Source organism: Artibeus jamaicensis, unplaced genomic scaffold, assembly GCF_021234435.1.
Source record: "Artibeus jamaicensis isolate MK-2021 breed Jamaican fruit bat unplaced genomic scaffold, CSHL_Jam_final contig_797, whole genome shotgun sequence".
In the NCBI taxonomy this organism is placed as follows: Eukaryota; Metazoa; Chordata; class Mammalia; order Chiroptera; family Phyllostomidae; genus Artibeus; species Artibeus jamaicensis.
In genome coordinates this window covers 25862488-25889183 of record NW_026521977.1, presented here as the reverse complement: position 1 = coordinate 25889183, position 26696 = coordinate 25862488, and the positions used below count along the sequence as shown (strand labels likewise).

Genomic DNA, 26696 nt, shown 5'->3' with positions numbered 1-26696 from the left:
TGGCTGAAATGTCTAGGGGTGGCTGGGCTTCTCTCTGTCAGGGTAATTACAAAGTCTTCTGATGTGGGCGCTCAGGGCTCCAAAAGAGTGAAAGTAGAAGCTACCAGGCACCTTGAGGGCCAGGCCAGAAGGGGCAAAGTGCCCCTTCTGCATTCTATGGGTCAAAGAAAGTAACAAGGCTAGTCCAGATTCAAGGGGGAAATGGAGACAGACTCACCTTGATAAACGTGGCAGCATGTTCAAGCAGGCACGGAAGGAATCATTGGTGGCCTACTACATGTAGTTAATTCCTTTAGATGAATTTTGAGTTGATAGGAGCTTGGGAGGGGGTGTAGGGAGTGAATGTGGTTATGCAGAAGGGCTGGCTGTACAGGTGTATCTCCCCAGCAGCTATATGCAAAGTGAAGAGGGCGCCCAACGGGGAGACAGAGGACACATACTATGTAGCAATTTTATTTAGAAGTAGTTTGCCAAACTTGTCAGGGAGTCTGAAGCATGAGGGCTGCTGTGCACGAGACCCAGGGTTTAATCGGCCCAGGGTTCTAACCCACAGTGACACCGGGCCATTCTGAGGATAGTGTGAGGGTCAGCCACAGAAGAATCTTCCTCCTACAGACTGAACCAGCCATTAATTTATCCAGATCCTTGCAGCTGTGAATACATTTGGGGGGGGGGGACATTTTCTATGGAGTAATTGTATTGTGATTATTCATTCTGTAATTAGCTAAAAATCACACCCCTCTCCCACCTCCAGCTTTTACCCCCATCCAAGTTTCAATATCTTGACTTCATGATTAAATCCAAGTTCATTCTACTTAAACCTTTCATGAGTTTGTGCTTTTTGATCTGGTCCATCACGTATAACATGCTAAATTTTAGTTCTTCCTCATGGGAATACCACTCCATCTTTTGTTTGCCCCTCTCTGCTCCTTTTCTTGAGGAATGCAAACGAGAACTGTATATAGTGTTCTATCTAGATTTGTCTCAGATCTTACTTCTTTTTAATCCAAAATTTTCACTACATTTGTTAACTCTTTATTTTTTAAGTATTTTTATTGATTATGCTATTACAGTTATCCCAATTTCCCCCCTTTATCTCCCCTCTGCCCTGCCCCCGTCCTTCAGCATTCCCCCCTTAGTTCATGTCCATGGGTTATACACGTAAGTTCTTTGAGTCCTCTGTTTCCTATACCATTTTTATCTCTCCCTGTCTATTTTATGCCCACTAATGCTGCTTCTTCCTGTACCTTCCCCCCATTCCTTCCTTCCTTCCCCCTCCCCACCGAAATCCCTCCATGTGATCTCCATTTCTGTGATTCTGTTCCTGTTCTGTTGTTTGCTTAGTTCGTTTTTGTTGTTTTTTCATTTCTTTTAGGTTCATTTATTGAGAGTTGTGAATTTGTTGTCATTTTACTGTTCATATTTTTGATCTTCTTTTTCTTAGACAAGTGCCTTTAACCGCTCACATAATAAGGGCTTGGTGATAATGAACTCCTTTAGCTTGACCTTATCTGGGAGGTACTTTATCTGCCCTTCCATTCTAAATGAAAGCTTTGCTGGATAGAGTCATCTTGGATGTAGGTCCTTGCCTTTCATGACTTGGAATACTTCTTTACAGCCCCTTCTTGCCTGTAAGGTTTCTTTTGAGAAATCAGCTGATAGCCTTATGGGAACTCTTTTGTAGGTAACTCTTCTTTCCCCTTGCTGCTTTTAGGATTCTCTCCTAATCTTCAATCTTGGGTAATTTAATTATGATGTGCCTTGGTGTGTCTTCTTTGGGTCCAACTTCTTTGGGACTCTCTGGGCTTCCTGGACTTCCTGGAAGTCTATTTCCTTTGCCACTTTGGAGAAGTTTCCCTTCATTATTTGTTCAAGTTTTCAATTTCTTGTTGTTGTTCGTCTATTTATGGAACCCCTATAATTCGGATAGTGAAAGTTTCATTTGTCCCAGAGGTTCGTAAGTCTCTCTTCACTTTTTTTTTCTCTGGTTTGCAGGCCTGTGCTCAACCCACTGAGCTACACCAGCCAGGGCTTCTCTTCACTTTTTTGAATTCTTGTTTCTTCGTTCTGTTCTGGATGGATGTTTATTTTTTCCTTTTGTTCCAAATCATTGCTTTGAGTCCTGGTTTCCTTCCTGTCACTGTTGATTCCCTGAATATCTTGCTTTATTTCACTTTGGGTATCTTTCATTTTTCGACCAAGTGCAGTCAGATCTGAGCATTTTGATTATCAGGGCTTTAAATTCTCCATCAGATAGGTTCGAAATCTCCTTCTTGCTTAGCTCTTTCTGAAATTTTGCTGTGTTCATTTGGGCCCTATTTCTTTGTCTTCGCACACCAGTTAAGTTGTAATGGGGTGGGGCCTTAGGTTTTCACCTGGGCAGGGTAACCCTCCTTGCTGCCCTGGGGGGTGCCTGTGGGGAGGGGCCAGAGAGGGGACGATGCAGCTCGCCCGCTCATCTCTACTAGACTTTCCAATGGACTCGTGTGTGAGACTGGGAGTTTCTGCCACAGCGGCAACCCCCCTGCTGTAGTCCACAGCCAGCCCTGCACCGGTTCTGCTGCCTTGCCTCGGTTTTTCTGAGCTGCCTTGGCCCTCGCAGTCCACTGCTTTACCAGTCTGGTTGTTCTGGTTGATTTCTTCTTTAACTCCTTGGTTGTTGGAGTTCCATGCAGGTTGACTTTCTGGAGCTTCTGGTTGTGTATTGATTTTAGATGTTTATCTTCCTTTTGGTTGTGCGAGGAAGTGAAGGGTTTCTGCCTACACCTCCACCTTGGCTAGAACTCCAGATCTTATTTCTAACATCAGCTCTTTATTATGGCCAGGATTTTACTCGGTTCTTACTTGTAGTTACATTAGTTTTAGGGAATAAATGTACAAGTTCTAGGAACAAATGTACAATTTCTTAGGGTTTTGATAAGTTAGATGTTTCTATTACACTTGCTAATATTAAATCACTTGCTGATTTCTCCCCCCCCCCAGAACTGATTCGAATTCCTCCTATAGTTTCTAAAATGGGAGGAAGGATAGTGATCTGAAGGAGCACAGCGGTGGTCACATCTTGTCCAATCTGAGGCATCACTTAGATGGAAGGGGTGAGGGGGGTTGTCAGGGAACAGTGACTTTCCAGATGGGAAACATGCCTGTGTCAGAAGGAGCATGGTGCTCTTTGAGTTACTGAAAGTAGTTCAGTCACAGTGGATGAGGCATTTTGGAGTTCTGGGTCAAGATCAGGAACCTGCGAGCTTTGAGACAGCCCGTTCTTTAGCACAGCCTGGCATTCTTCAAGCCAGGTGTTCTGCAGATTTTGTTGCCTCCATCTCAAATGCTTTTCCTTGAAATATTCATTAGGTTGGCTCCAAATAACCTTGTACGCCTCAGCTCAAGTGAATTCTTCTGAGGCTTTTCCTAACCATTCTTTCTAGGTTGGTTCTCTTACACATTATCACATTAGAATGCTCCGGCGTCCTCATAACACTCACTACTCTGAAACCAGCTTCTTAGGCTCTGCATAAAAAAACATAAACTCTTTGAGGTTGCCTGTCTTGATCACCACTATATGGTTAGAGCCTAAACACTACCTTTGACTTACTTATTGAAAGCTTACTGTGTACCAAGGACTGTTTTTAGATGATTGGCGTTATCAGTGAACAACATGCAAAAATCCGTATCTTTGTGGCATTAAAAGACATCACATTTTCCCTGGGGGAGACAGAGAGTAAACAACATGTAAGTAAACTGCATGCTCCAGGAACACACGGTAGGAAAGTGGAGCCTGGAGTCTTGGCAGGGTAGAAAGGGGACCTGCAACGTGAAATAGGATTCCTTGAGGTGGTCTTTGAAGATTTGAAAGAAGAGGTAGTTAAGCAAGCAGACACAAGGAGGAACGGCTAGAGGGGAGAGCTACTGCAAAAACTCTAAGCAAGAGCGTGTCTCCTAGCCAGGGGACTTGGGCAGCGTGATGGAGGGGAAGAGCAGCAGCTGAGGTCAGAAATGAAAAGCCGTAGCAGTATTTTTGATTTTTATTCTGTAATGAGGAGCCAGTCAACAGCTTCAAGTAGAAGAGTTCAATGTTCCCTTTGCTGTTGTTTAGAACAGGCTGTAGAGAGACAAGTGTAATAGCAGGAAAATCGGTATTAGGAGGTTACTGTGAAATTCCAAGGAAGAATTGATGGACATGTATTTGGCAGTCCTCAGCATAAAGCGATAGGATGTGACCACCAAGGGAAATTATCATCTTTTGAATGACTTCAACTTTGGCTTTAGGACGCTCCTAACCATTCTTGGTGCTACTTCAGGAAGACTTTTTAATAAAGGCTGGTAGTCCAATTAAAAGTTCCAATTTGCTCTGCATATGAACTTGAGGATGGCAATATTTCATGATTTGGCAAGTAACTGTTTTGCTTTGATTAAAAGAACCAAATCCTTTTATCATTAGCTTCTAACTATAAATCCAAAAGGATGAAAATTAAAGGTAATTTGCAAGACTGAACTCTCGAAGGCAGAGCAGTAGCTTGTCCATTTTTGTATATTTATGGTTTGACACACTGCTTGGCACATGAAAAGCAAAAAATGTTTAATGAATGTCCAAGAACCCGAAACTACCATAATCATAACACATCAAGACACAAAACAAAATTACAAAAGGAAATTTATTTCAAAAGCATAAGGGAACATTTACTTTTGAACAAGGTGATAAACAGGTGTCTTGCAAAGAAAAAAATCATGACATGAAGTTTTCCATTCAAATTTTTGAAGCAAAAATAACCTAAGTTGTGCACTATTGCTTTAGGGAAGGGAAGGAGACAATGAAGTGGTTAAGGAAGAAACACAAACAAACTCAGTATCAAACTTGAAGAAGCAGGGCCAATTCTGCTTACCTTTGAGTTTACAAATATTCTTAAAAAAGGAAAAAGAGGAAAAGTTACACTTAACGTTTAAATTTATATAACTATAATCCCAATGTAGTTCCTGTACTTGAAATGGCTTTAGGCTACTGGCTGACCTGCCTCTGAGCTCCAGACTATCTGGTCACAGTTTTCAAATGGCAATTCCACGTTCCTACGTCTGTGCAGATTCCAAGGGAGCTTGGGTTCAGCTCACTGTCTTTTGGAATGTTTACATTATTGCCACCACTCCACAGTCAAGCTGACCAACTTCTTTTGCTCACTTGTACAATTCTAGTCTTCAAAGAAATATTTTTCTCATGAACTTGTGTGGTAATTCTAACAGGGGTTTTGCTTTTTCCCCAATGTGAAGGTAACAGTAATGAAGACACCTGCATTGGAATCACAGACTATTCCTCAAAAAATATGCCCAACTACTAGAAAATGTCATCCAGGCATTGGATTTGAATAGCAAACGTGGGGAGGGAAGATTAACTGTGAAACAAAAATATATGAAACATTCAAATGCAGAGCAAAGGGCCTATACACTAAAAATGCCCATGACATTTAACACTCCACAAACCCCCCATCTGTTGTTTTAACCTAAAGATTCTATTGGCTAACTTATACAATAATTTTGATTAATAACCTGAGAAGTTAAAATCTTCAAAGTGGCCAAAGCAAACAGAGAGCATCCCTCATTATTGGTACAGCATGTTATCAAGTCATTTTTCTTGGATTGCCCTGGTTATTAAATCCCCAAATTCTAAACTAGTCTATGTCATCCTGCAGAAACCTATATGTACATCAGATTCAATATTTTGGCTGTATTTCTCCAACAGGGATCTCCAAACTCATCTTTGAAAATGCAGCCTTTGTTTACTTTTTGTTTTAAATAACAATAATCATGTAAGTGCAACTGACTCAGAATCCCTCACTACTTGGAGGAAAACCTAGATAACAAGTTAACAATGGATTCAGCTTCAAAAGGATAATCACCATGTCAAAGATTACCCGTTCTTAGAATTAAAAAAAAAATGATTTACGTTGTACAGTCAAGTTTCACAGCATGCATATATACACACACACACATATATATGCTTATGTATGTATGTATATTATACATATACATTTCTATTCAAATAGTAAGATCCCATATTCAAAAGTTTTTATCACAACATATGGAGAAGAGTTAAGTAAGCAGTGCAAAGCAGCTTGCTTTCTCCTAAAAATGTAATGTTGTTTGTACATTTTAAGAGAGCTGGTAAATGTTTTGCTCTTAGGGCCCTAGGTAGGAATGCTGAACCATTGCCTAGCAGCTTTATTAAAAGATAATGAAAACAAAATGTTAGGATTGACCATTACTCTTCTCCATATATTGTGGGGGAAAACAAAGGACAGAGGGAGAAAAAAATCAATAACCTTTCAAAACTGATGACCTTTATCAGAAACAGACTGAATTTCATTATATTTTAGACTCGAAGAACTCTCACCAAATTATTAAGATGTTTAAAAGATTCACAATATGAAGTCTGAATAATGATGAAATCGCAAAAACAAGATTGCGCACAAAGCATCCAAAAATATCGCTGTGGTTTTTACCTCAGACACAACCATGGTCTATTACAAAAGTAGATCATACATACAAAGGTATAAAGAACATTAAGTTTTTAGCTGAAGGCAGCAGTCCACTTCAAGGGACATCCCCGGCAATCCAATGAGTAGTAGAATTGAAGTATGTGAAGCTCGTGACAATGGTGAAGAATGTGACGTCCTACTCAGTAGAGTCTTCCCCGACTACGATTTCCTCGTGCTCCCCAACCGCGGCCACTTCTACTTCCCCTGAAGGCTCCTCTCTGCTCTACGAAAAAGCGAACAAGGGTTTAGGCCTTGCTCAGGACTTCGTGACACAACAAATGTAACTCAGAGATCTAAATACAGCAGTAGGCTTTTTAAAAGTAGCACTTGTATCTGCTACACCATCTACAAATTCAATCTGTACATAAAACTGGGGCAACATATACACTGAAGAACCCTAGTGAATACATTCATAATATCAGAGGTGGTCTGAGGGCAAGAGGCTCCAAATGATAAATGTGGTGACCGTGGGTGCATTTGGTGGGCTGTAACTCCTGCATTTTTGATTAAGACTTGGTCTCATTTATGGCACACATCTGCACATTTTCCCTAACCATACTCGTTATAAAACCTCCATTTCTCAGTAAATTTAACATCGACACACTTAACAAACAAAATCCTCATAGGTATCATTATTATAAGCTAAAAGTTAATAGTGTACAGAACTCCACCCTTTCAATTGTTTTTCAATCACCTTTAATATAAAGCACTGGGTTCCTCTCGATTGTTCAGCTAGATCTAATGACAATATTAAATATCCTGTATAAAGGTCTTGTTTGATCCTGTTGTCTTTTCTATACTGGCTAGTTCTTTCTGATCTGGTACAGTCACTGTTACAGTACAGGGAATAACCAAGTTTTTTTTTTTGAAGGGCTTCATCCTGAGGACCATTCTGCACTTCCATGACTTTTTCAGAGATTTCATGCTTTATTACTAACTTAAAAAGCCACTACTCCAAGTAAAAATATATGCTTTAAATGTTATTTTTACATTCTGAAAATGTAAAAGGTAAAGGACAGAAGTCACAAAATACAGAATGCTTAGAACTTCTGGGTTACTGGGTTTCACAGGAAGGAAAACTGAACATGGGTATGTGTTAGTAAATGATTTGATTGAAAATGCACTAGGAAGCTGAGCTCAGTTGTGGGAACTAATATTATGTTCATATAAGTAACAGAGACATGAGTGAGTTAAGTGATGAACTTGGGTGAGGAACAAAGCTAAGTACGCCTGCATGGACTCAAAGAACAGCCACAAGTCCTGGCTCCTTCTCGACAGTAACACGTCCAGGCCAAGGGCACCTGTAGTTCATTTTCTTCACAACAGACCTGTCATTTGCTGTAACAAGGCGGTAATATTAACACTACCAGGTTCCCCAATAGCACAAAAAGAATAAATTTCCCAGCCCCTAAGTGTACATGATGTTAAAAACTCCCATTCAGTCTTCTCTGGAAAAATACAGCAAAATGTGAGCTTGGCTGACATAGAAATGTGGAATTATGATGATTTTGCCAAATGTGGATAACCAACTCTACTCTTAAAAAGAACACAAAACATCCCCCTTGCCCACTTCCAACGTTTGAGGCAACGCTGACATCTCAGGAAAAAAATGAAGAAGGCTCCTCCTACACTCCTTACACCGTCAGTTCCCTAAGGACAGGCATAAAAAAGGTGCAAAAGTTTTGAAGTAGAAAGGCCCACCAATCTCACCTGTAGCACTTGGAGAATACCTGTAAGGAGATAACATTCTACTCCCAAATATAAAAACCGGCAAAAAATTTACACCTATTTTCTAATGAGTCAGAGTTTGCCATTTGATTTATGACAAGCACTCCAATTACATGTTGACTCATAAAAATGGTTGGGTGTTACCCACAAACTTAAGTGTTGTGGGGTTTGATTCCTAGTCAGGGCACAGTTGCCAGTTGGGGGCACATGCAAGTAATTGATGTTTTTCTCCTCTTTTTTACTCCCCCTGCCGTTCTGGAATCAATAAAAAAAAAACAAAACTGTTTTTCAAATTAATAGTTTAAAAAATATCACATACAGCCCTGGCTGGTGTAGCTCAGTGGATTGAGAGCTGGCCTGCAAACCAAATGGTTGCTGGTTCAATTCCTGGTCAGGGCACGCACCTGGGTTGCAGGCCAGGTCCCTGGTGCAGGGCATGTGAGGGGAAACCACACATCGATATTTCTCTCTGTCTCTTTCTTCCTCCCTTGCCCTCTCTAAAAATAAATAAAAAATATCCTATACAATCTAAGGCTTTGCATTTTCCACATCTCTTTCAATTTGCATATATCACCTGATTATATCAGGCACAGGGCAAAAATCCTCATGAAAACTCAAGAGTAAATGACTTGCCGAAGTGAAGGAATACAAATCTCTATGTATTGCCATAGCTCTTGGATACGTTCATTAAATCAAATGAAGATAGTATCTGAGATAATAGTTGATTTTAATAATGGTTGATTTTAAGATACCACATGAAATCATACAAGTGGCAGGGGACAATATTTGGTGCAATGAAGTAACACAGAATCCTTTCCATTTAGAAAATGCTTAAAATACTCTTATTTGAAATTCTTATCTGTTATCCATATTTTTCAGGTAAGAAAAGAAGCTGAGATGCACATTTACATATTATTACATAAGTAAGAGTTTGGTGTTCTCTCCCAGACTAAATCTGCCTCAAAGAAAAAAGGCAAAAAGGGAAATCAGTATCCAGAGTTTGCTCTGCAGCGAGGCATTAGAGGGGCAGTGTGCAGTGGGTTGTGAGTAGCGCTACCAAGCTTCTTCCCTGGAACCACAGGCGGCATCTCGGTATCAAGCTGACAGAGCTTTGAACCATGTATGTGATACCTATGCTTTACCTCTGTTTTGTGCATACCTGAGGAAGACGTGTCCTAAAGTATCAGAAAAACCTAAGAGTTTGTAAAGGTGTTATGTTTAGTATAAAACTGTACGTAACTTAGTGTTTTGATCATGGTGAATTAAATAGATTGCATGCACTGAATCTCCTTTGTCCACCATTTGTACTACTTTACACCCAGAGAGAGAATCTTGAAAGCTGCCCGTTACTGCTGGTTCTGCAGGTGGTAGCAAACTGGTGTTTTAGTTGGCATCCAGTAATGGAAAGCATACTTACTGCCTGAGCAGGATGATGAATGTACAAAGAATGGTGTGTATTTATCCTATCATTCCTGCTTTTACTATGTGATAATACTACTTGTATTTTGTTTTATGTGCCATTTGGTAGGGTTTTTGTTTCTTTTAGGTCTGGGAACACTCACAATTTTTTCCGTGTAAATTAATAATGGCTTCATTCATTCAGTTTCAGCTTATGAAAGGTTTCATAGGAATGCTCTACTTTTGAATAGTGGGGGAGCCCTGTACTGCGAATTAATCCTGATTGGTAATCAAGGCCAATCGCAAGCATTTTCGATTGCTAGTGTTATTAAACTCTGTCTTAAACAAGATCTGCAGAGGTAGTGATACTTTCCTCCATTATTCTTTGAAAGGATTTTTGAGGGTATAAATCAATGGAAAAAAACCAACAAAAACAAAAAATTTCACTTCTCATTCAATAGCTCTGGGAGAGAATGGACCAGTGGGAAGCTCTAATAGCTAAAGGTGACCAGAGGACTGCACTCTGGGCAGCGGGCAGGGTGTGGGGGGCACTGTAATTGGACACATCTTCCTTGCCAGATGATGCTTTAACATCTGACTCTATTTCTATGTCCTGTCCTTTTGAAACAGTACAGAAGATGGGAGGACAAGCAGTAGGCGACCAAGGTCCAGGAAGGATCATTAATACCTCATTTGCCAGAAGCTACAGCTCTGCCCCTGAGGGAGAATGCACAGAATGTCTTGCCTTGAAGCTAGAATAGGGAAAACCAGTAATGAATGGCTTATGCCAAATTCCTCTTTTTTCCTGTTGGCTCCTCTGAATAAGAGATGTATTTTTCTTTTTTAAGTGCTTGCTTTTGCACGCTCAGTTCAATAAGCCCACAAAAGTGGATCAGAAAGTAATGGAATCAACTGTTTCCCCAATAGCTTTAATTTCCCAAGTTAACTCAGAAAGATCATATAAAAAAGCTATGATACTATACATAATTGATAATGAAAATCAAACACAACACAATTCTTGCCTAATCTCTCATATTGCTTATACCCAAACGGAAACGCTCACCATAATTAAAGTTGCTGAGATTGCTGCTATATTTCCCACTGGGAGGATTATAAATCTGCCTGGCATCTCTTTTTGGTCCTGCTGGAGATTTCTTGGGTGGTGAACCAGAAGTTGTATCTTCAGCGGCTCTCTTTTGCCTATAACAGTAAAAAGAACAGTAATTAAAAAAATTACACCAGAGGTCACCACTACACTTGTATTTTAGCATTATCAGTCATGAAAGACATCCTAAAGAAGACAGTCACATTAGAATAAAGGAAATAACATTCTGATGTCATCGAATTAACTGTGCCTTAATTATGCAGACATTGTGAGAGAGCATTTATAAGACTTAAATCTAGAATTTGTAGCTTCAAAGACTATATGCAAGTAATCCATTTTGCAAAAATTGTCAGAAGGTCTAGTTATACCACAGGAGTACAAACAAGACTGAAAATCCAGGGTTGTATTCCACCAGTTTATTTTATAAGTACTGGAATTAGATTTAATATTTTAAGTCATGCTTCTAATAGCCATATTTTCACATCTTATTAAGAATCATTTAATAACGTACCATTTTATACAGTAGATGTTAACATCTGAATTCAGGTTTTCATATAAGTCATAAATATTAGAACACTTAAACCACTTTGAATTACATCTCTTACCCAATTTCAACCTTCTGTACGGGTTTCCAGGACAACGTTACTGTGCTCTTGTAAGAAGGAGGGATGTGGAAGAGATCCTGCAGAGACAAAGTCAGACAAGATTTCTATCCATGGGGTGGTGTGGGGGTGGTGGCGAGGGTGACACACAGGGAGACGTTGTCAAGGTTAATTTTAGGAAAGAAAGCTTTAATTTATCTTGCTCTTGTGCTGGTGACTAAGCACCTAAAAAAGGCTACAAGAGAATAGTAAGCAAGGGCAACCTTGTTAAAACCTCCACCTATCACTTATTAAAAGTCCTTTTGTGCACAACATGTAAAAAACCGAAGCTAAGTTTTTTCTAAATGTGATTTCAAGTTCCAGGAAAAAATATCGTATTTATAAATGTTAATAAACAATGTCCATAAGTAAGTATTTCTTTTGCACATTTTTAAGTAGCTCAAAATTTGAGCACTGCTTGTCTAGCTAATGGGAGGACTGGGTAAGAAAGGAAGACATTACCTTGATTAAAACATTGATGTTATTTGTTATTTTCAATGCAACAACTTTAATCTTGTTCTGCAAAAGGAAAAATAGATTAAAATTCCCATTAACTTTTATACTGCATATTCCACTACCATATAGAAATAGAGTAATTACACTTCTCTTTCAGAACCATTCTTTCTTTCTTTTTAACTCTAAGCCAGTGTAGAGATGGCAAAGCAAGCAAATAATCTTTCTATTCTCTTGACAGGTAAGAACATTAAATTGTTAGCTACAATATACCTGACAAAACAAATGAGGGACAGGTCATGTGCACACAGGAGTTGTTCTAAAAACGATCAGTTTAAGTTGCAGTAAGACGTGATGAAAACATAAAACGGTTCAGTAGACTGGGATGAAGAGTGATCAAAATAGATGAGATCAGAGAACCAAATATCCCAACATAAACACATATAGTTTGGTAGGAAATAATTTAATCTTTTTTCCTAATGTGAATTAATATGTGAGTTTCAAAAAGGTGAAATGAAAAATATGATAACCACCAGTCAAATATTTAAACAACCTGTGCTGCTGATGACCCTAGTGAAATACTGGTATGCATCTAGGTTTGGTAACAAACACTGTTCACGAACACTAGACACAGTCAAGATCACCTCAATACTGACAAAAATGCCACTTAGCAATTAACTACGTGGACAACCTTCTAACATCATGTATCTCAACACATACTTGTATCACCAATTCAAATAAAATCAACCGTTACATTTCAATGTATGAGTTCAGTCTGAATTTATAATAAACAGTGGCTATCATAAATATGAGATGTGACCCAATGTTCTTACCTCGTCTGTTTTCAAGGCCTCGCCTGTTTTGCCCTGGAGAGCCAAGCGAAGTTGTCTGATGTAAACCTGCAGGCCCCGTGCAAAGTACTGCAGCCTAAAGAAAGAGGTATTTGTTAATGAGTAAATCATCACTTTACTTTTAACAAGTCAATCTCTCGTGTGTTTATCTGCTAACAAGTGACAGTGTTTGACCTGTTTGTATCTCAAGGTCCAGTAAAAATAAACAAAAATTCAGATTTGAGGATTTATGATAAACTTACAAATCTCAAAGAGACCTGAGTAATCTTCTTCAAGTGTGTTCTCACTTAATATGTGAACAAAGAGTCAGCACCCTAACTCTATCCTACTGACTAGGCATACTGCTTAAGAACCTGGTTCCATTTATTTTTTCATTTTTAGAGTTCTCCCTTCTTTCCTTTCCTTCCCTCCCCCACCTTTCTGTCTTAGAAAACAGCCCCACAGTATTTATCATCATCTGGTAATAACACAAGGGTAATCAAAACAGTATGAATAACTGTTTAAGAACTATACTCCCAACAAAGGACACCTAAGAACACAAGCTGTATTGCCTTCTTAACAATTTCTCACTTCGTTAGTCATTTCTAGTTGGAGACACTTTGGAGTAATATTATCTCCCTTTAGGATTTTCTGACCCGGTTGGTTTTCTTCTTTGTTTTCGAATGAATCTCTTCTGCATCATCTAATATGAGGATCATATACTCATCAACACCAGTGATCCAGCCCTCTCTCCACATACTCACTTGCTCATAAAGCCACACCTGAATCCGAGATCTGTTTTGCAAGCATCTGAAAACAAGGCTGATGGGCTGTCCCACCACCTTCCGCGCTTTTGGGCTCTGGCCGTGCCACGCCATGGTGGAAGCTGACAAAGACCACACTAATCTGCTATAGAAATTTCTTAAGTTGCCAGCTACTGATCAAATGTTCCACCAATTATTAAACCTAAGAGTACAGGCCAGTAACAAATGATACAGTGGCCAAATATTTCAAAATTTAAGATATGAATTTGTTAATGAAATGATTCAATACAAAGTGACTTCATGTAAACAACTCAGAATTTCTCCAATAACAGCAGCAGCTACGGTTTCCTGAGTACCCACCATATCCTGGGCACTGTGCTCAAAGCTTCCCATTCATGGTCTCATTTAGATCTCACACCTCTGAGGTGGGTACTATTGTCGTTTTACAGCTGAGGAAAACTTGGGCTGTTAGACAGGTTATGGAACCTTCCCAAATCGTAAAGCAAGTGGGAAGAGCCGGAGTCTATTTTTGAAAAATCCTTCTCCCCATGGATTTGTTATATAGCACAGGAGTCACATGTGTGCAAATATCCCTGCTTTTTGGCTCTCTTGTTCTACTAGGGGAAGACAGCTCTTGTAAAGATGAAAACAAAACCTAGGGAGCATCAGACAGCAATCATCGCTGCCAAGGACCGGAATACTTTAATCACACATCACCTGATTTTAAAATCTTTGAGCTTTTCTGCATTCAGCTTGGCTGTTAAGAAGTCTGGAAGTTTTCGTCCCAGCTGGTGGAAGCTGTACAACAAACACTCCACATAACTGAACTGCAGCTTAGGTTCTTCATTGCCAGCATTCTCCCCATTTTCCGCTTCTTCAGGAGGGAGAGGCATGTACTCCTAAGAGATAAAAATATCGAGATATTTGTAATGTGCTAATTAACTATAAACATACTCAACTAACTGTAAGGCATGAAAAACTACCAAGATAAAAAATTTATATAAGATAGCTCTTTTAGACCTACTGGATCCATGATCTAGGTGATCAATTCTCCATATTAACCTATGTTATAACTGATACCACTACTAAGAAGGCTAATGAAAGTAGCTAACATTTATTAGGTACTCAATGTAGATGGAATTCTAAAAGCTTAGGTATCTTTCCTTTAGTAGAACAGTTAATAAGCTGAAGAGTCAATCTAGGTTTGACCTCAAGACTTGATGCTCTTAACCCACTGGTAACTCCAAAAATCTTTGAATAGTAGTCCATATTCTTAAGTACTGACTCTCTTTTCATTCAAAGTAGTACGAAAGGCATTCAACACCAGTGCTGTAACACTAGCAGGGGCTAAGGTCTGAGAGAGAAACAGACACTGGACGACTCGATTCACACTGTGGGTCAAATGCTTATCACTGTGTCCTAACTGCTCACGTCCAACAAGAAAATCATTTGGCAACTCTGAGGATGATTTTATCAAATGGCCTATTTTCTCCACAATTATGAATTAAATGACCTCATTTTCTGGTTGCTAAAGCTACTTGGTCATTGGCAGCAACCTGAATGGTGAACTGCAGCAAATGTAAAAAATATTTTGATAAAGGAAGAGCAGAAAAACCCCGTATAAATCCTGTATTATACTTTAGGCAAAGCATCAAGAACAGAAGAAATGCCAAAGATTAAAACATAAAAAAAGAAAAAAAGTAGACAACATGTGGCCTGAGTAGCTAGCGACACCTGCAGTATTATTGGCCAATACTGGAACTTCAAAATCTACTTCTCCATGATCTAGACATTCATACCACACTATTAGATTTGGGGGCTATATATATTCCACAGGGAAAGAAAAAGTTCTTACCAATAACTTATCGAATAGTTTTCTTAAATTTGTTTCTAGCTTTTCCATGTCACCACAAAATGAACTCATCTCCGCCAATAGTTTCAATACCTAAAACACATAATCACTGTTATTAGTATTATTTTCTTGAATGGGCAAGGCCTATAAAATAAGAAATGATTCTAGGTAACTATTTAAGACTGCTTATTTTGTCCTGGCTGGTGTGGCTCAGTGGGCTGGGCAATGGCCTGAGAACCAAAAGGCTGGTTTGATTCCCAGTCAGGGCACATGCCAGGGTTCCAGGCCGGGTCCCCACTTGGAGGCGTGTGACTGATCAATGTTTCTCTCCCAATTTTTAAAAAAAATTTTATTTATTTACCTTTAGCAGGGAAGGGAAGGAGAAAGGGAGAGAAACATCAATGTATGGTTGCCTCTCATGTGTCCCCTGCTGGGAACTGGCCTGCAACCCAGGCATGCACCTTGACTGGGAATCAAACCACGATCCTTTGGTTCGCAGGCCCAAGCTCAATCCACTGAGCTACACCAGCTAGGGCTCTCTCCCTTTCTTTCCCCCTCCCTTCCCCCATCTCTATAAAAATAAAATAAATAAAATCTTTTTAAAAAAAGAGTGCTCATTTTTTAACTGCACTTTTATGAAATCAGGACGCATGAAATGGAAGAGAGAGGCAGCCCTATATTTTACTGTGGAGGAAACTGAAGGTCAGAGAATTTCTTGACTGGTAAAGCCACAATATGTGGCAGTTGCACGGCAAGACCTTCAAACCCCACTCCTATGACTTTCACTGTATCTGTGAGAAGGAAAAGAATATACGAGGTCTGTCCTGAGAAAGTCCAGCCATTGTTAATATGTGATGTAACCTGGCAGCCAAGGAGGGTGGACTGGAATGCGCACTTGTGAGCAATGATGACCCACTGTATTAGTGGGGGTGGTAGATGCTATCCAATGAACATGTGTACTGTGTGGCCATCACATTCAAAATGACTGAGTGAGAAGAGTACCGAATCTGCATCAGATTCTGTGTGAAGCTTGGACATTCCTCCATGGAAACTGTTCAGATGATTCCGAAGCCCACAGCTATGGGCAGCTGGTGACTGGCAGCTTCATCACCATAATGTGTCCGCTTGTCCACCATGTCTCACGCAGAGTTTTTTGGTGAAATATCCAACCACCCAGGTGACTCAGCCCCTCTACAGCCCAGATTTGGCACCCTGCAACTTCTGGCTTTTCCCCAAAACTAAAATCACCTTTGAAAAAGAAGAGATTTCAAAGATGGGGCAGCTGATGGCAACTAGAAGAACTGAGTGGATCCCAAAGGGTCTACTTTGAAGGGGACGGAAGTGACATTATGTAGTGTTTCCTGTATCTTCTTCAGTGAAATGTCTCTATTTTTTGTATCACATGGCTGGATACCTTCTGGACAGACCTCATACATGATACTTTCTGCCACAGGTTAATGATTATAGCGTTAAATAAATGCAAAAGTGATAAACATACTAACTAACTTGACAATGTGTACTATGAAGAAACTGAGGAATAACTCTTAACAGCAAAGATTTATTAACATTTAGAGTAGGCCTCACTTGCTGTAAAATTTAGTATCTGGATACCAATCGAAAGTATTGGTAATTGCCACTACTGAGGTTCATCTCTGCTCTATCCAATCCAGTCTAATAAGCCAAACCCCTAACATTTTAAATAACAGGGCAGGTATAGTGAGACACTTCTGTAACCCAAAGACCTATGAAGGAAATAGGTTTTCATATTTCAGTTCAATTCAACTATCATTAAGTGCCGTTTCGAATCAAGCTCTGCACTAGATTCTGGGAATAGAGATGAATCTGCTTAAAGTAGGGAGATAAATAAATGTAAAGCATTTCACCCGCTGTGAAAACATGTATTATCACACTTATGTAAATGAACATTACGGTTGAGACACACAGGAGAGGGGACCATGAATTCCATCACAGAAGGGATGAAGGTATTTTGTGTTAATCAGCTTAAACCTGGCTCTACCAGTTGTGGGCAGAGATGAGAACTGTCATCAATTAAATACCTTACTTAAAAGTATTAGGGCCACAAAGGCAGAGACTGATTGTAATGAAAACCATGAGCAGTGCTTTCCCACTGCAGCAACTTTTAACTGAGTCCATAGAGCATCCCTATGGCCATGTGAGCCACCAACGGACCTTTACTGTCTTAGAAATCAAGTATGAATTAGTGGTTTACATCTTCATTAAAATATGAGAATGGCTTTCCAGTACTAAGTACAGAAATTTTCTCTTACCTCCAACTGTATATCAAGACCCTCTACTGGGGTGGTCAAGGAGCTGAGATTAGGGAGAACGTGCTCACAGAAATAGGTCACAAATCTTGTGGAATGCACATTTTTCTGTAAAAATCCAAAAACATTTGAGTTGTCAAAAACATACAGGAGATGCACTCTCTCAAACACAATAGCAGAATGCCGTTCCGCAAACGCTGCCCGAGCAGCACAGCGGCAAGTGCTCTGGCCACAGTCACAACCCGCTGCATGCCCCACGGCAGCCCAGAAACGACCTCGACCCACAACACTTTGTCTGTCTGGGTCACTGCAACACCTACACATCTCTGGACTGCTCCATTCCCAGGTCAAATTTTGGATAAACTTTTATTGCTGATTTCAGTAAGTTTTCCACAAAGGACAGATTATTTAAACTGTGTCTTTCAAACTGTGGTATGCACATCTCGGAACACTCTTGGCCAGGGACAGCACAAAGCCAGAGATAAGGAGCATATTTACCTAGTACAACAATCCGTTGGACAATTTAAGAAAAATGTTAAATTGCTAAAGAAAGTAGTTTAGAAATTCAGCCGAAGTATAAAGTATGATGCAAAATCCTCAAGACTTAAAAAGAAGTCTCTTAGCAAGACATGAAAGAAACTTCTTGCTGCCTCTGCCTCTCACCAACCCCACTGGTGCTCCCATAAATGAAAATACCAATTCTACTGTGTCAGCACTTTTACACAAAGGTTTGAGGAGGATGTTCAAGTCAACATCTACAGAAATATAAGCTAACAAAGTAACCAAAATACCAGCTATGTAAAACAAAGAGCTTACAGAGAAGAGGGGCACTGCCTGCCGAGTGCACTGTAAGAGCCTGTCCACACAGTCGGGATCTGACGGGTTGAAGGTTTGCTCCAGGTCAGCCTGTTCAGCCACCAGCTCTACAAGCTGCTGTCTTCCGCTCACTGTCTGTAGGCTCTTTAACCCAGACAGTATCTTCATGAACAGGACAAATTCTTCACCAGTCACATCTTCTAGGACCTGGAAGGAGAGAATTCAAAGAAAGAATCTTTATCCCTTGAATGGGAAAGACCAATATTAAAATTGTAAAAAACTTATTTCAGCTACTGAAGTCAGTTTGCTCCTAATGCTTTTGAAATACTGATAAGCGCATAACTTCTAGCTTCAGTAAATTTAACTTCAGAATAGATCATTACTCTCAATGTGGGGCCCAATATGGTCTCCAAGGGGGCACAATTTGGTTCCTGGAAAATTTTAGTTTTTAATGTATAAAGCACAGTGTGTACACACACACACACACACACACACACACACACACACACAGTATATAAAAAGATATATAGTATATCTGTGGCATTAAAATTTCAAGGAAGGGTGGGTAAGGAAAAAAAACTCTACAGTAAATCTGGTGCAGTTTCCTGTATTTAAAAAAAGCCCCACTTGCACTAATTTGGTAATTGTACACAAAACAGGAGCCCACGTGTGTCTTGCTGCAAGTGCTCCGTACCAGTGGGTCTGAGTCTTTCTGCTGGGTGGCCAGAGGAGCAAGCAGTCATGACCTTTGCCACCAGATCACTCGCCGGGGCACAGGTAAGAAATGCTGACATGCCCAGTTGGACAACTGCGCCTTTCTCTCTCACTGAGGCAGCATCACTGAACAGGCAAAGAGCACTATCAGGGAAACTGTGAAACCTTCCTAAACATATAAAAAAGTAAATTATTCCCAAACTCTGGCGCTTCGTAAGTTAAAGTTAATTGTGACGCATCTTGAGAATCTCAGCAGCACCTGTCACTACGCTAGATCTGGGGGCACACTCTGGAAAAGCTTAGAGTCGAAAGATGGAGAAAACTGGTCATTTCTATGTGATTTCATTTTTATTTCGAAATGATTTAGAATACCGAGAGACTGTCCTAAGATGGAAGGCAAGGGTGTAAGTAACCAAAGTGCAAAACACGTGGCAAGAAAAGCTCGATTGATGTTCTATGACGGTTCTAATTGGATATGTCAGTTTACACACATTGATGACACTGCTCATTTCAAATACGTATTTTTTGCTTCAGGCAAGTTCTCTTAAATGATGACCAAAGCTTACCTTTTTGGATTCAGTGAGTATAAGTTCCTCTACTTCCTTTGTTAAGACTTCATCTGGTAAAGTCTTCAGTTTTGTAGAAAGAAATTTAATTGCTCGTTCTCTAACAATGTCCTCTCCTTGAAGGATTTGGCTGAATAAGCCACCTAAAGTCCCTGCGAAGCAAAATAGTTTGTGTGTAGCAAGTCAATTCTGTATCATAACAAAGATTTTAAATTTAACTCAGTTATAGTACTTCTTTTCAAGTGAGTTACTAACAAACATCCTGAATATTACTGATACTGGTTAAATTAGTTTCAAATTTCTACAGCTCCAATTTTAAGAGTGATCAGATGCTTAGTTCATGGATTCAGAGTCAGCTTGACTGTGACGTACCTTTTTTTTTATCATTACTAATAATAAATAAAACTCAGGTATTTTGGAAGAATTTTTTATTAGTGACAGAGGGAGTTTTACCAACAAATTTCTAATGGAAAAGTTTGATCTGTTTTTGCAGTTATTTCTGTTGAGTTTCTCAGTCACAAAGCTTGAGGTACGTAGTTAAACACCACCTTCCTGACAACTATACTTGAACAATAAAAAAAGAAAAGAAACCCCTCCCCCCAGTATTTTTATGAAATAGATCTCTGGGTGAATTCCAGACTTCATCCTTTCTGAGTTGAAGAAAGTTGAAAAATTGAGCTGAGTTGCTCAATTTTTGAAGGCATCAGACACAATTCAGAATCAGAAGTGGCCTTACCTTTCGCATCCATCTTAAATATACTCAGCAGGGCGTTGTTCACCAGGTTAAACTCAGCAGAGTCATCTAGATAGAGAAGAAGCAGTACAAAGGATCAAATAAATGAAAAACATCATCTGCTTCATTTTCAAATTTAAGATTCAACACAGATTCTCACGGATTACACTGAGACACATAACTAGGTATTTCTCTCAAATACTAAGAAAATACATTCCTTAAAAAGGTAGAGAACCTGATGTAGCAAACCTAGAAAAATTTTATATTAAGATGGTACAATTATGAAACTATAGGAAATTGCAGGGGGTCGGAATTGTGATGTATCAAAATTCCCCCAAAGAATCCAGTAATTTTGCCTTTATAAACAGAATTAAAAACAAAACAGTATTAGGAATTACATAATCACACGTCATTAAGTTTCAAACTACTAAAAAAATTATTTTATTTTTAAAAAGCTAAAAACAGAGTCATTATTTCAGAGAGAAGTTCTATTTATATAAAAGGGTAATGTTAAAATTCTTTACCTGTCTGTAGAAGTTGGGTTAGAATGTCTGCCACTCGGGGAAGATTTTCTCCAGTGGCAAACTGAGGAAGCTCTTTAATTGCTTGTCGTCGGATCTGCACATAATTTCAAACAAAATTTTAACAAATACTACCATAAATAAAAACAACAAACCCAACCTTTAAAGAAAACTAAAACCACAGAAAAACCATAATTAAAGGCATACGAGTCACAAAAATATAAAACATGAGATTTCTAGTAGTTTTAGAAATAATCTGCTTCAATTTAGCATTCAAGCTTCACAAAATTAAAATAAATGTGGTGCAATTCAATACAATTATCTAACTGTAGTAGACAAATTTGAGATTATAAACCATGGTTTATGTACTAATTATATACAAATATTGCGTTTTGACAACTTTTGGGCATACAATATAGTATCCCTTAAGAAAGCCTATTGAGGAAATGTCATATCTAGTAACCACTTTATAATTTTTAGTGTTGACTACTTAGTACACATTTGTGACTATACTGTGTACTTAACTCCAAATATGTGGTCTTGGCTTATTTAGTTTAACATAAAAAGGCATAGGAGCTCTACCTAGCAAATTCTGAATGAAATGTTTGTAATTCTCTAATTTCATTTGAAAAGTTGTGAATTAATAGTTGAAAATTCTCAGGAACCTAAATCAATAGCCAGAAATGCTAAAGGCTAATTCCTCTTATTCTATTAATCACATACAATTACTACACAAATCAATTATTTTTCTGCTATGCAAAATATTTAGGATTGCTGAAATGATGTTTAATGATGTAATACTACTAGTACTTTAAATATCTGAGACAAGCATAAATTGACTGAAGATGAACATCAGTCTAATTCCATGTACACAATGTACAAGAATTTATGACAAAGATGTAAGCCGCAATCTGTTTTTAACAGTGGACAACAAATTGAAAAGTTACAGTATTTTGTAATTCTATGCATTTTTCCCAGCTGAAAGGTGGTGAAAGAGCAGAATGTACTGTCCTGAATGTAGACTGAGCCTTGGTAAGACACCGTGCCAGGCCACACTGCGGTGTTTATCAGACGCTGACACGACTGCTACTTCAATTACATTAGCTACGCAGAGAAAATCAAGTGTCTGGAAGTAGCAAGAGAAACATCCGAAAGCTTGATGAAAAGCGTCAACCGTAAACTTACTGATACATCTTCATCCTCACAGAGGTCTAACTGTGCATTGATAGCAGAATCGGCCAATTCTGGAAAATGCTTAAAGAATTTTGGAATAAACTGAGCTGCTAATCTTTTTTCCTTGGTACCGCCTTTCACACCATCCAATATCACTTGATAGGCATCTTTGTGCTGAAGGAATGAAGCAGAAAGGAACACAATTTTGAATGATGAAAAGCTAGACAAACTCGCCTGAATCTAAATTAGTAAAATTTGACAAAGGCTAAACTAAAAATAGGGCTTGTTTTTGCAGTGTTGCTGCTGAACTCGGACACCTGCCTTCCTACCATCTGGTCCCTGCCCCCCACGAGCTGTGAGTTGGGGAAGAGAGAAGGATGACTCTAATTAAACAAACAAACAAACAAACAAACAAACAAAACACCTCGCCAGGGGATATGCTGATTGATTTTAGAGAGAGAAGAGGGAGAAAGATCGATGTGAGACAGAAACATCAATCAGTTATCTCCCATATGTATCTGGACTGGGGATCTGAACCTGCACACAGCCGAGCCACCTGGCCAGGTGGATGACCCAAACTTTAAGTGGGAGAAGCAAACAGGCACGTTGATGTACCAACACTTCTCCATTCTCGTGATCACTGACCCTGGCCTTGTGACTGTATTATGCTTTAAAAAACTGCAATGAATATAGCATGGAATTCTCAAAGAATTGTGTTACAGTTACTTAAATATTTTCATCTGTTTCCAATTAGCACCTTAAAGCAGGTGAAGAGAATACATTCCTGAAATTAAGTAATACCAGAAAGGTAAGGAAGCTTCTCTTTGCCTCATATTTTAGAATATGAAAACAGTAGTTGATTCTGTATAGCCAGCCAGTTTTGGAGTAAGACAGATTTTAATGTCACATATTTAACTTTTTATTAGAATAATACATTCAAAGCTCATTTGTTTCCTTAAAAAAAAATCAGAAGTGCTCCCCCTCAGATGCCCATAATGCGACAGGTCCACTACCCATAGGTACTGACCCCAATCCCCAAACACCTTCTCCGAGCGGGCGAGTCCTTCCATTAAACAGTAACAAACATCGAGACAATAGCTACCTCTCCAGTTTGGAACACATATAAAACCTTTAATCACTAGAACACCTTAATCCTTAAACACCATAATGATGATATCAGATGTGTACATAACACATTGTTTACTCTGTATAAGGCAATGCGCTAAGTACTTTATGGCTTGAGAGCTTGCTTCTGGCTATCAAGAGGGAATTGACAAATAAACAGCCAATGGATTATAGGATCACCAAAAATTTAGTTAAATAAAGCAGGATGCAAAGCTATGGAGGTGTAGTAGAATCTCAATGAAGAATATTCTTTTTTTACAATCAGAAATAAAGGGTTCTATGTAACAAAAGGTTAGGTCGTACATTGCCAACCTACCTAAAAACAGATTCTAAAAATTAGTTGTAAAAAAAAAAATAAATTTCATTAAATTAAAAAAAAACACCAAAAGAATGAACTGGCATTTCATGAACTGTCAGTGTTTACACTTTTCCACCCCGTAAAGCCAGTGTACTCCTGTGTAAAAGAACAGCAAAAATGAGAGTTTGGGTATTATGCTGATCTAATCTTAGATCAGTTTAACAGTCCGTCTCTTCACAGGTGTTTGACTTTTTTTTTAATTAAAAAAAATTCTGCTTACATCAAATTAAGCGTCTACATTTTATCATTAAGTAAATTCCAAAAATTTGAAGCACAGTTTAAAACAATGGAGGGCCACAGCCTGCTGCTCTATTATGGCTGGTCAGGAGCCCTGGGGGGAGCCCAGGGGAAGAGGGGGGTCAGGGAGCTAAAGGGACCTACAGCAGGGGTAGGAGACCTGACAGCGACAGAGGCAGAGTCAGGGGGGGAGGGGAGCTGAGTACATAGGTGGAATACAGGAGCTATGGGGGGAGGTGACAGAGGGACTGGGGGATTGTGAGGTATTATATAATGCTTCATTTAGAACTTATCAACTACAGTTTATTAGAAAATGCATGTTCATGGTCTAAATATATGTGTGTGTGTAGAGGTCCCCTCTTCATTCAAAACACAACCCTTGTAAGCAGGTTACTGCATATATATTTTCTTTGAATACAGATAAAATCGTGGGCCCTCATTAAAGTCTGCAGGAAAGCATGTTTTGTTTTCACAAACTACGGCTCCTACATATGCTTCCTAAATTAAAAGCAGATTTCTGCTTTGAGAGAGACATTTCTGACACTTTGAGGGAGATGTTTCAATTTAATTTGCCTTTATAATTAAAGATGACAAAGGGGAATGCAAGCAATTCTCAATTATTCACAGAACAGATAAATTCTAGTTTGGCTTCCATTTGCCCTATCTGACTCTGTAAGTAGGTGGCCTTCAAACTTTGTTCTCCTCCAGCAACACATGAGGGTGGGGATATGGGGCAGCACTATGTATACTGGTTTCAAAGTTTCTCTAGAAGATTCCCCATACACCTTGTCTGGGAGGACCAGCTGCAGATGGAGGGAGAAACACTGGTCTGACTTCTACCCATTCCTTGTGCTGACGTACAGCAAAGTCAATTTTAGGTAGAACAACTTACTGAAATCGTCCCCAACTCGGTTCACAATGAATGAGAATACCTTCACTACGACTTCTTTCTAGGAACAACAAAATCAAGCTATGATTGACTGTAGCTTTTCTTATTCCAACTTTGTCTTATTGGGTAGCCAATTTCTTCTTCACAACCGATCTAACATGGACCTTATGCACAACACTCAGTATATTTCTCACTGGTGATGTCAAAATTCCCTCGTAAAATGGAAGTATTGTAGGGAAGAAAAATCGTGATACTTGCAACTGTATATTTATAATTCTAGATAAGCTAAAATAAGGTTCAGATACCGACATTCCCCGTCCCCCCCCCCCCCCCAGCTCAGAAAGTTTCTACCTACAGAATGCACGACCAGAAAAGGGAACGGGACGGGGCAGTACCCCAGCTTTGCTCATGTTATTAGACTCTAGGAGATGCGCTTCCCACTCCACGGGATGGATTTGCAGAAGAATCACATGAAGTTCTAAGTCCTGAAAATATATATGGCATGGGATTGCTACTGAATACAATTAACATTACACCTCCCATGCCAGGGAGAGCCTGGTTCTTTTCACAATAAAGCACATGCACAGTCAGTCATTAACGCCTCAAGTTCAAGGTACTCCAGGGCTTGAAAACTCACAAAGCAGCGACGTACGGAAAACACTGCTGAGACAGAGCTGCTGCCAGACCACTCGATTTAAAGCTGCATGCTCACGCCCCCTCCCACTGCGCGGCCCTGTTGTATATTTCACCATACTTTCCATTAAAAAAAAATAAGAAAAACAACCAATCTACCTTTCTTATCTATTTACCTCCAGTCTCTCTAAAAACACATTCCCGTAGAGCGTCGCTCTTCAGTTTTGTAGTTCCAGCGCCCGGCCCAGCGTCCGGGTGCTGGTAGGGGCTCCAATCATGTCCTGAAGACATGAAATCGGGAGCTCTTGGTAAAGAAAGGACGCAAGCCCCCCTTTTTTTCCCTTCCACAACTTGTCTTCTAAAATACTCTTCCTAAAGTTAATAGCAGACTTTTGTAGCTCGACAAAGACTATTTTTTTGACCTCTTGAGAACTCTCGGTCTAATCTTCTGAGTGTCTGAACTCCACTGAAAAGGAGAAAGACTTCAGAGAAATTCAGAAGGCAAGACTCCGGGAGAGAATGAACAGGAGACTGAAGAGGCTATGAAAGAAAACGCTACGGGAAGGAAAAGCTGCCCAAGGGAGGCGGAGGCGCCTGGGACCCGAGGACCGCGCTTGCCCTGGAGGACGCCGGAGTCTACACTCCCAGAGAAGGGCCGATCCCGACGAAGCAGCGGCGCTCCTGGGACCTCACTGGAGAGCAAGGAGCAGTGCCCTCCGCCCTGCCCGGCCTGGCCCGGGGAGCGCTTCCGAAAGGCCCGGAGGACCGGGCCCTGCAGGCCGCTGGGGGACTGACCTGGCCCACTTGTTCCGTGGCATCGGCTAGGATACCGTAATTGCGGTAAAGCTCCTCCACGGTCGGCATGGTGAGCGACAAGCCGAGGGCTCGCTCCTGCTGTCCTCGCCGTCGTCTTCCCCGCCGGCGCCACCACCGCACCTTAAGTTCCCCAAGCCCGCGAGCAGCACTATTAAGCCTTTAGATGCCGCCAGCTCCGCCTCCAGTCACCGCGCACAAGGGAGGCCCCGCCCCCAACGTGTACGTAAAGACGCACGCGTCGAGAGGGGCCTTTAACTGCAGGCAATGCACAGCCTGGGGTTGCATTGCCCTCTATCGCTGGGAGGTCCAAAAGGCGGCAAGCGTGACCCTGCTTTGAAGGGTGTGCCTGTCTGTCTAGGAGATTTTGGTTTAGAGTGGAGCAACGTACAAAGATGACTGCATTTCTGCCCTTGAAAGATCTCACGTTGGCCGGAAAAGTGATCTGAAAGGGAGAGAACTAGAACGAGGGGCGGGAGTTCAAGCTTCATGAGAAGTCATAAACTCTATTTCCTTCTGACTCAAGAAACATAACAAA

At 40.0% G+C, this 26696-nt stretch overlaps 1 protein-coding gene across 2 annotated transcripts; it reads right to left on the bottom strand.

The window, feature by feature from the left end:
• Positions 1 to 4634: 4634 nt before the first annotated feature.
• On the bottom strand, positions 4635 to 26359 carry API5 (apoptosis inhibitor 5). Of its 2 annotated transcripts, none has more exons than XM_037166207.2 (14): positions 26141 to 26359; positions 22116 to 22277; positions 20934 to 21027; positions 20413 to 20478; positions 19677 to 19828; positions 18397 to 18603; positions 17584 to 17688; positions 15299 to 15388; positions 14161 to 14342; positions 12683 to 12776; positions 11859 to 11915; positions 11361 to 11437; positions 10714 to 10850; positions 4635 to 6747 (listed from the first exon to the last, which is right to left on the bottom strand). In XM_037166207.2, the coding sequence occupies exons 1-14, from the start codon at positions 26207 to 26209 to the stop codon at positions 6665 to 6667; spliced, it is 1575 nt and encodes a 524-aa protein (XP_037022102.1). In that variant the 5' UTR covers positions 26210 to 26359; the 3' UTR covers positions 4635 to 6664. The 2 variants fall into 2 exon arrangements, with proteins under 2 accessions (XP_037022102.1, XP_037022103.1); XM_037166208.2 differs by having other exon boundaries at positions 4635 to 6742.
• Between the last annotated feature and the right edge of the window lie 337 nt (positions 26360 to 26696).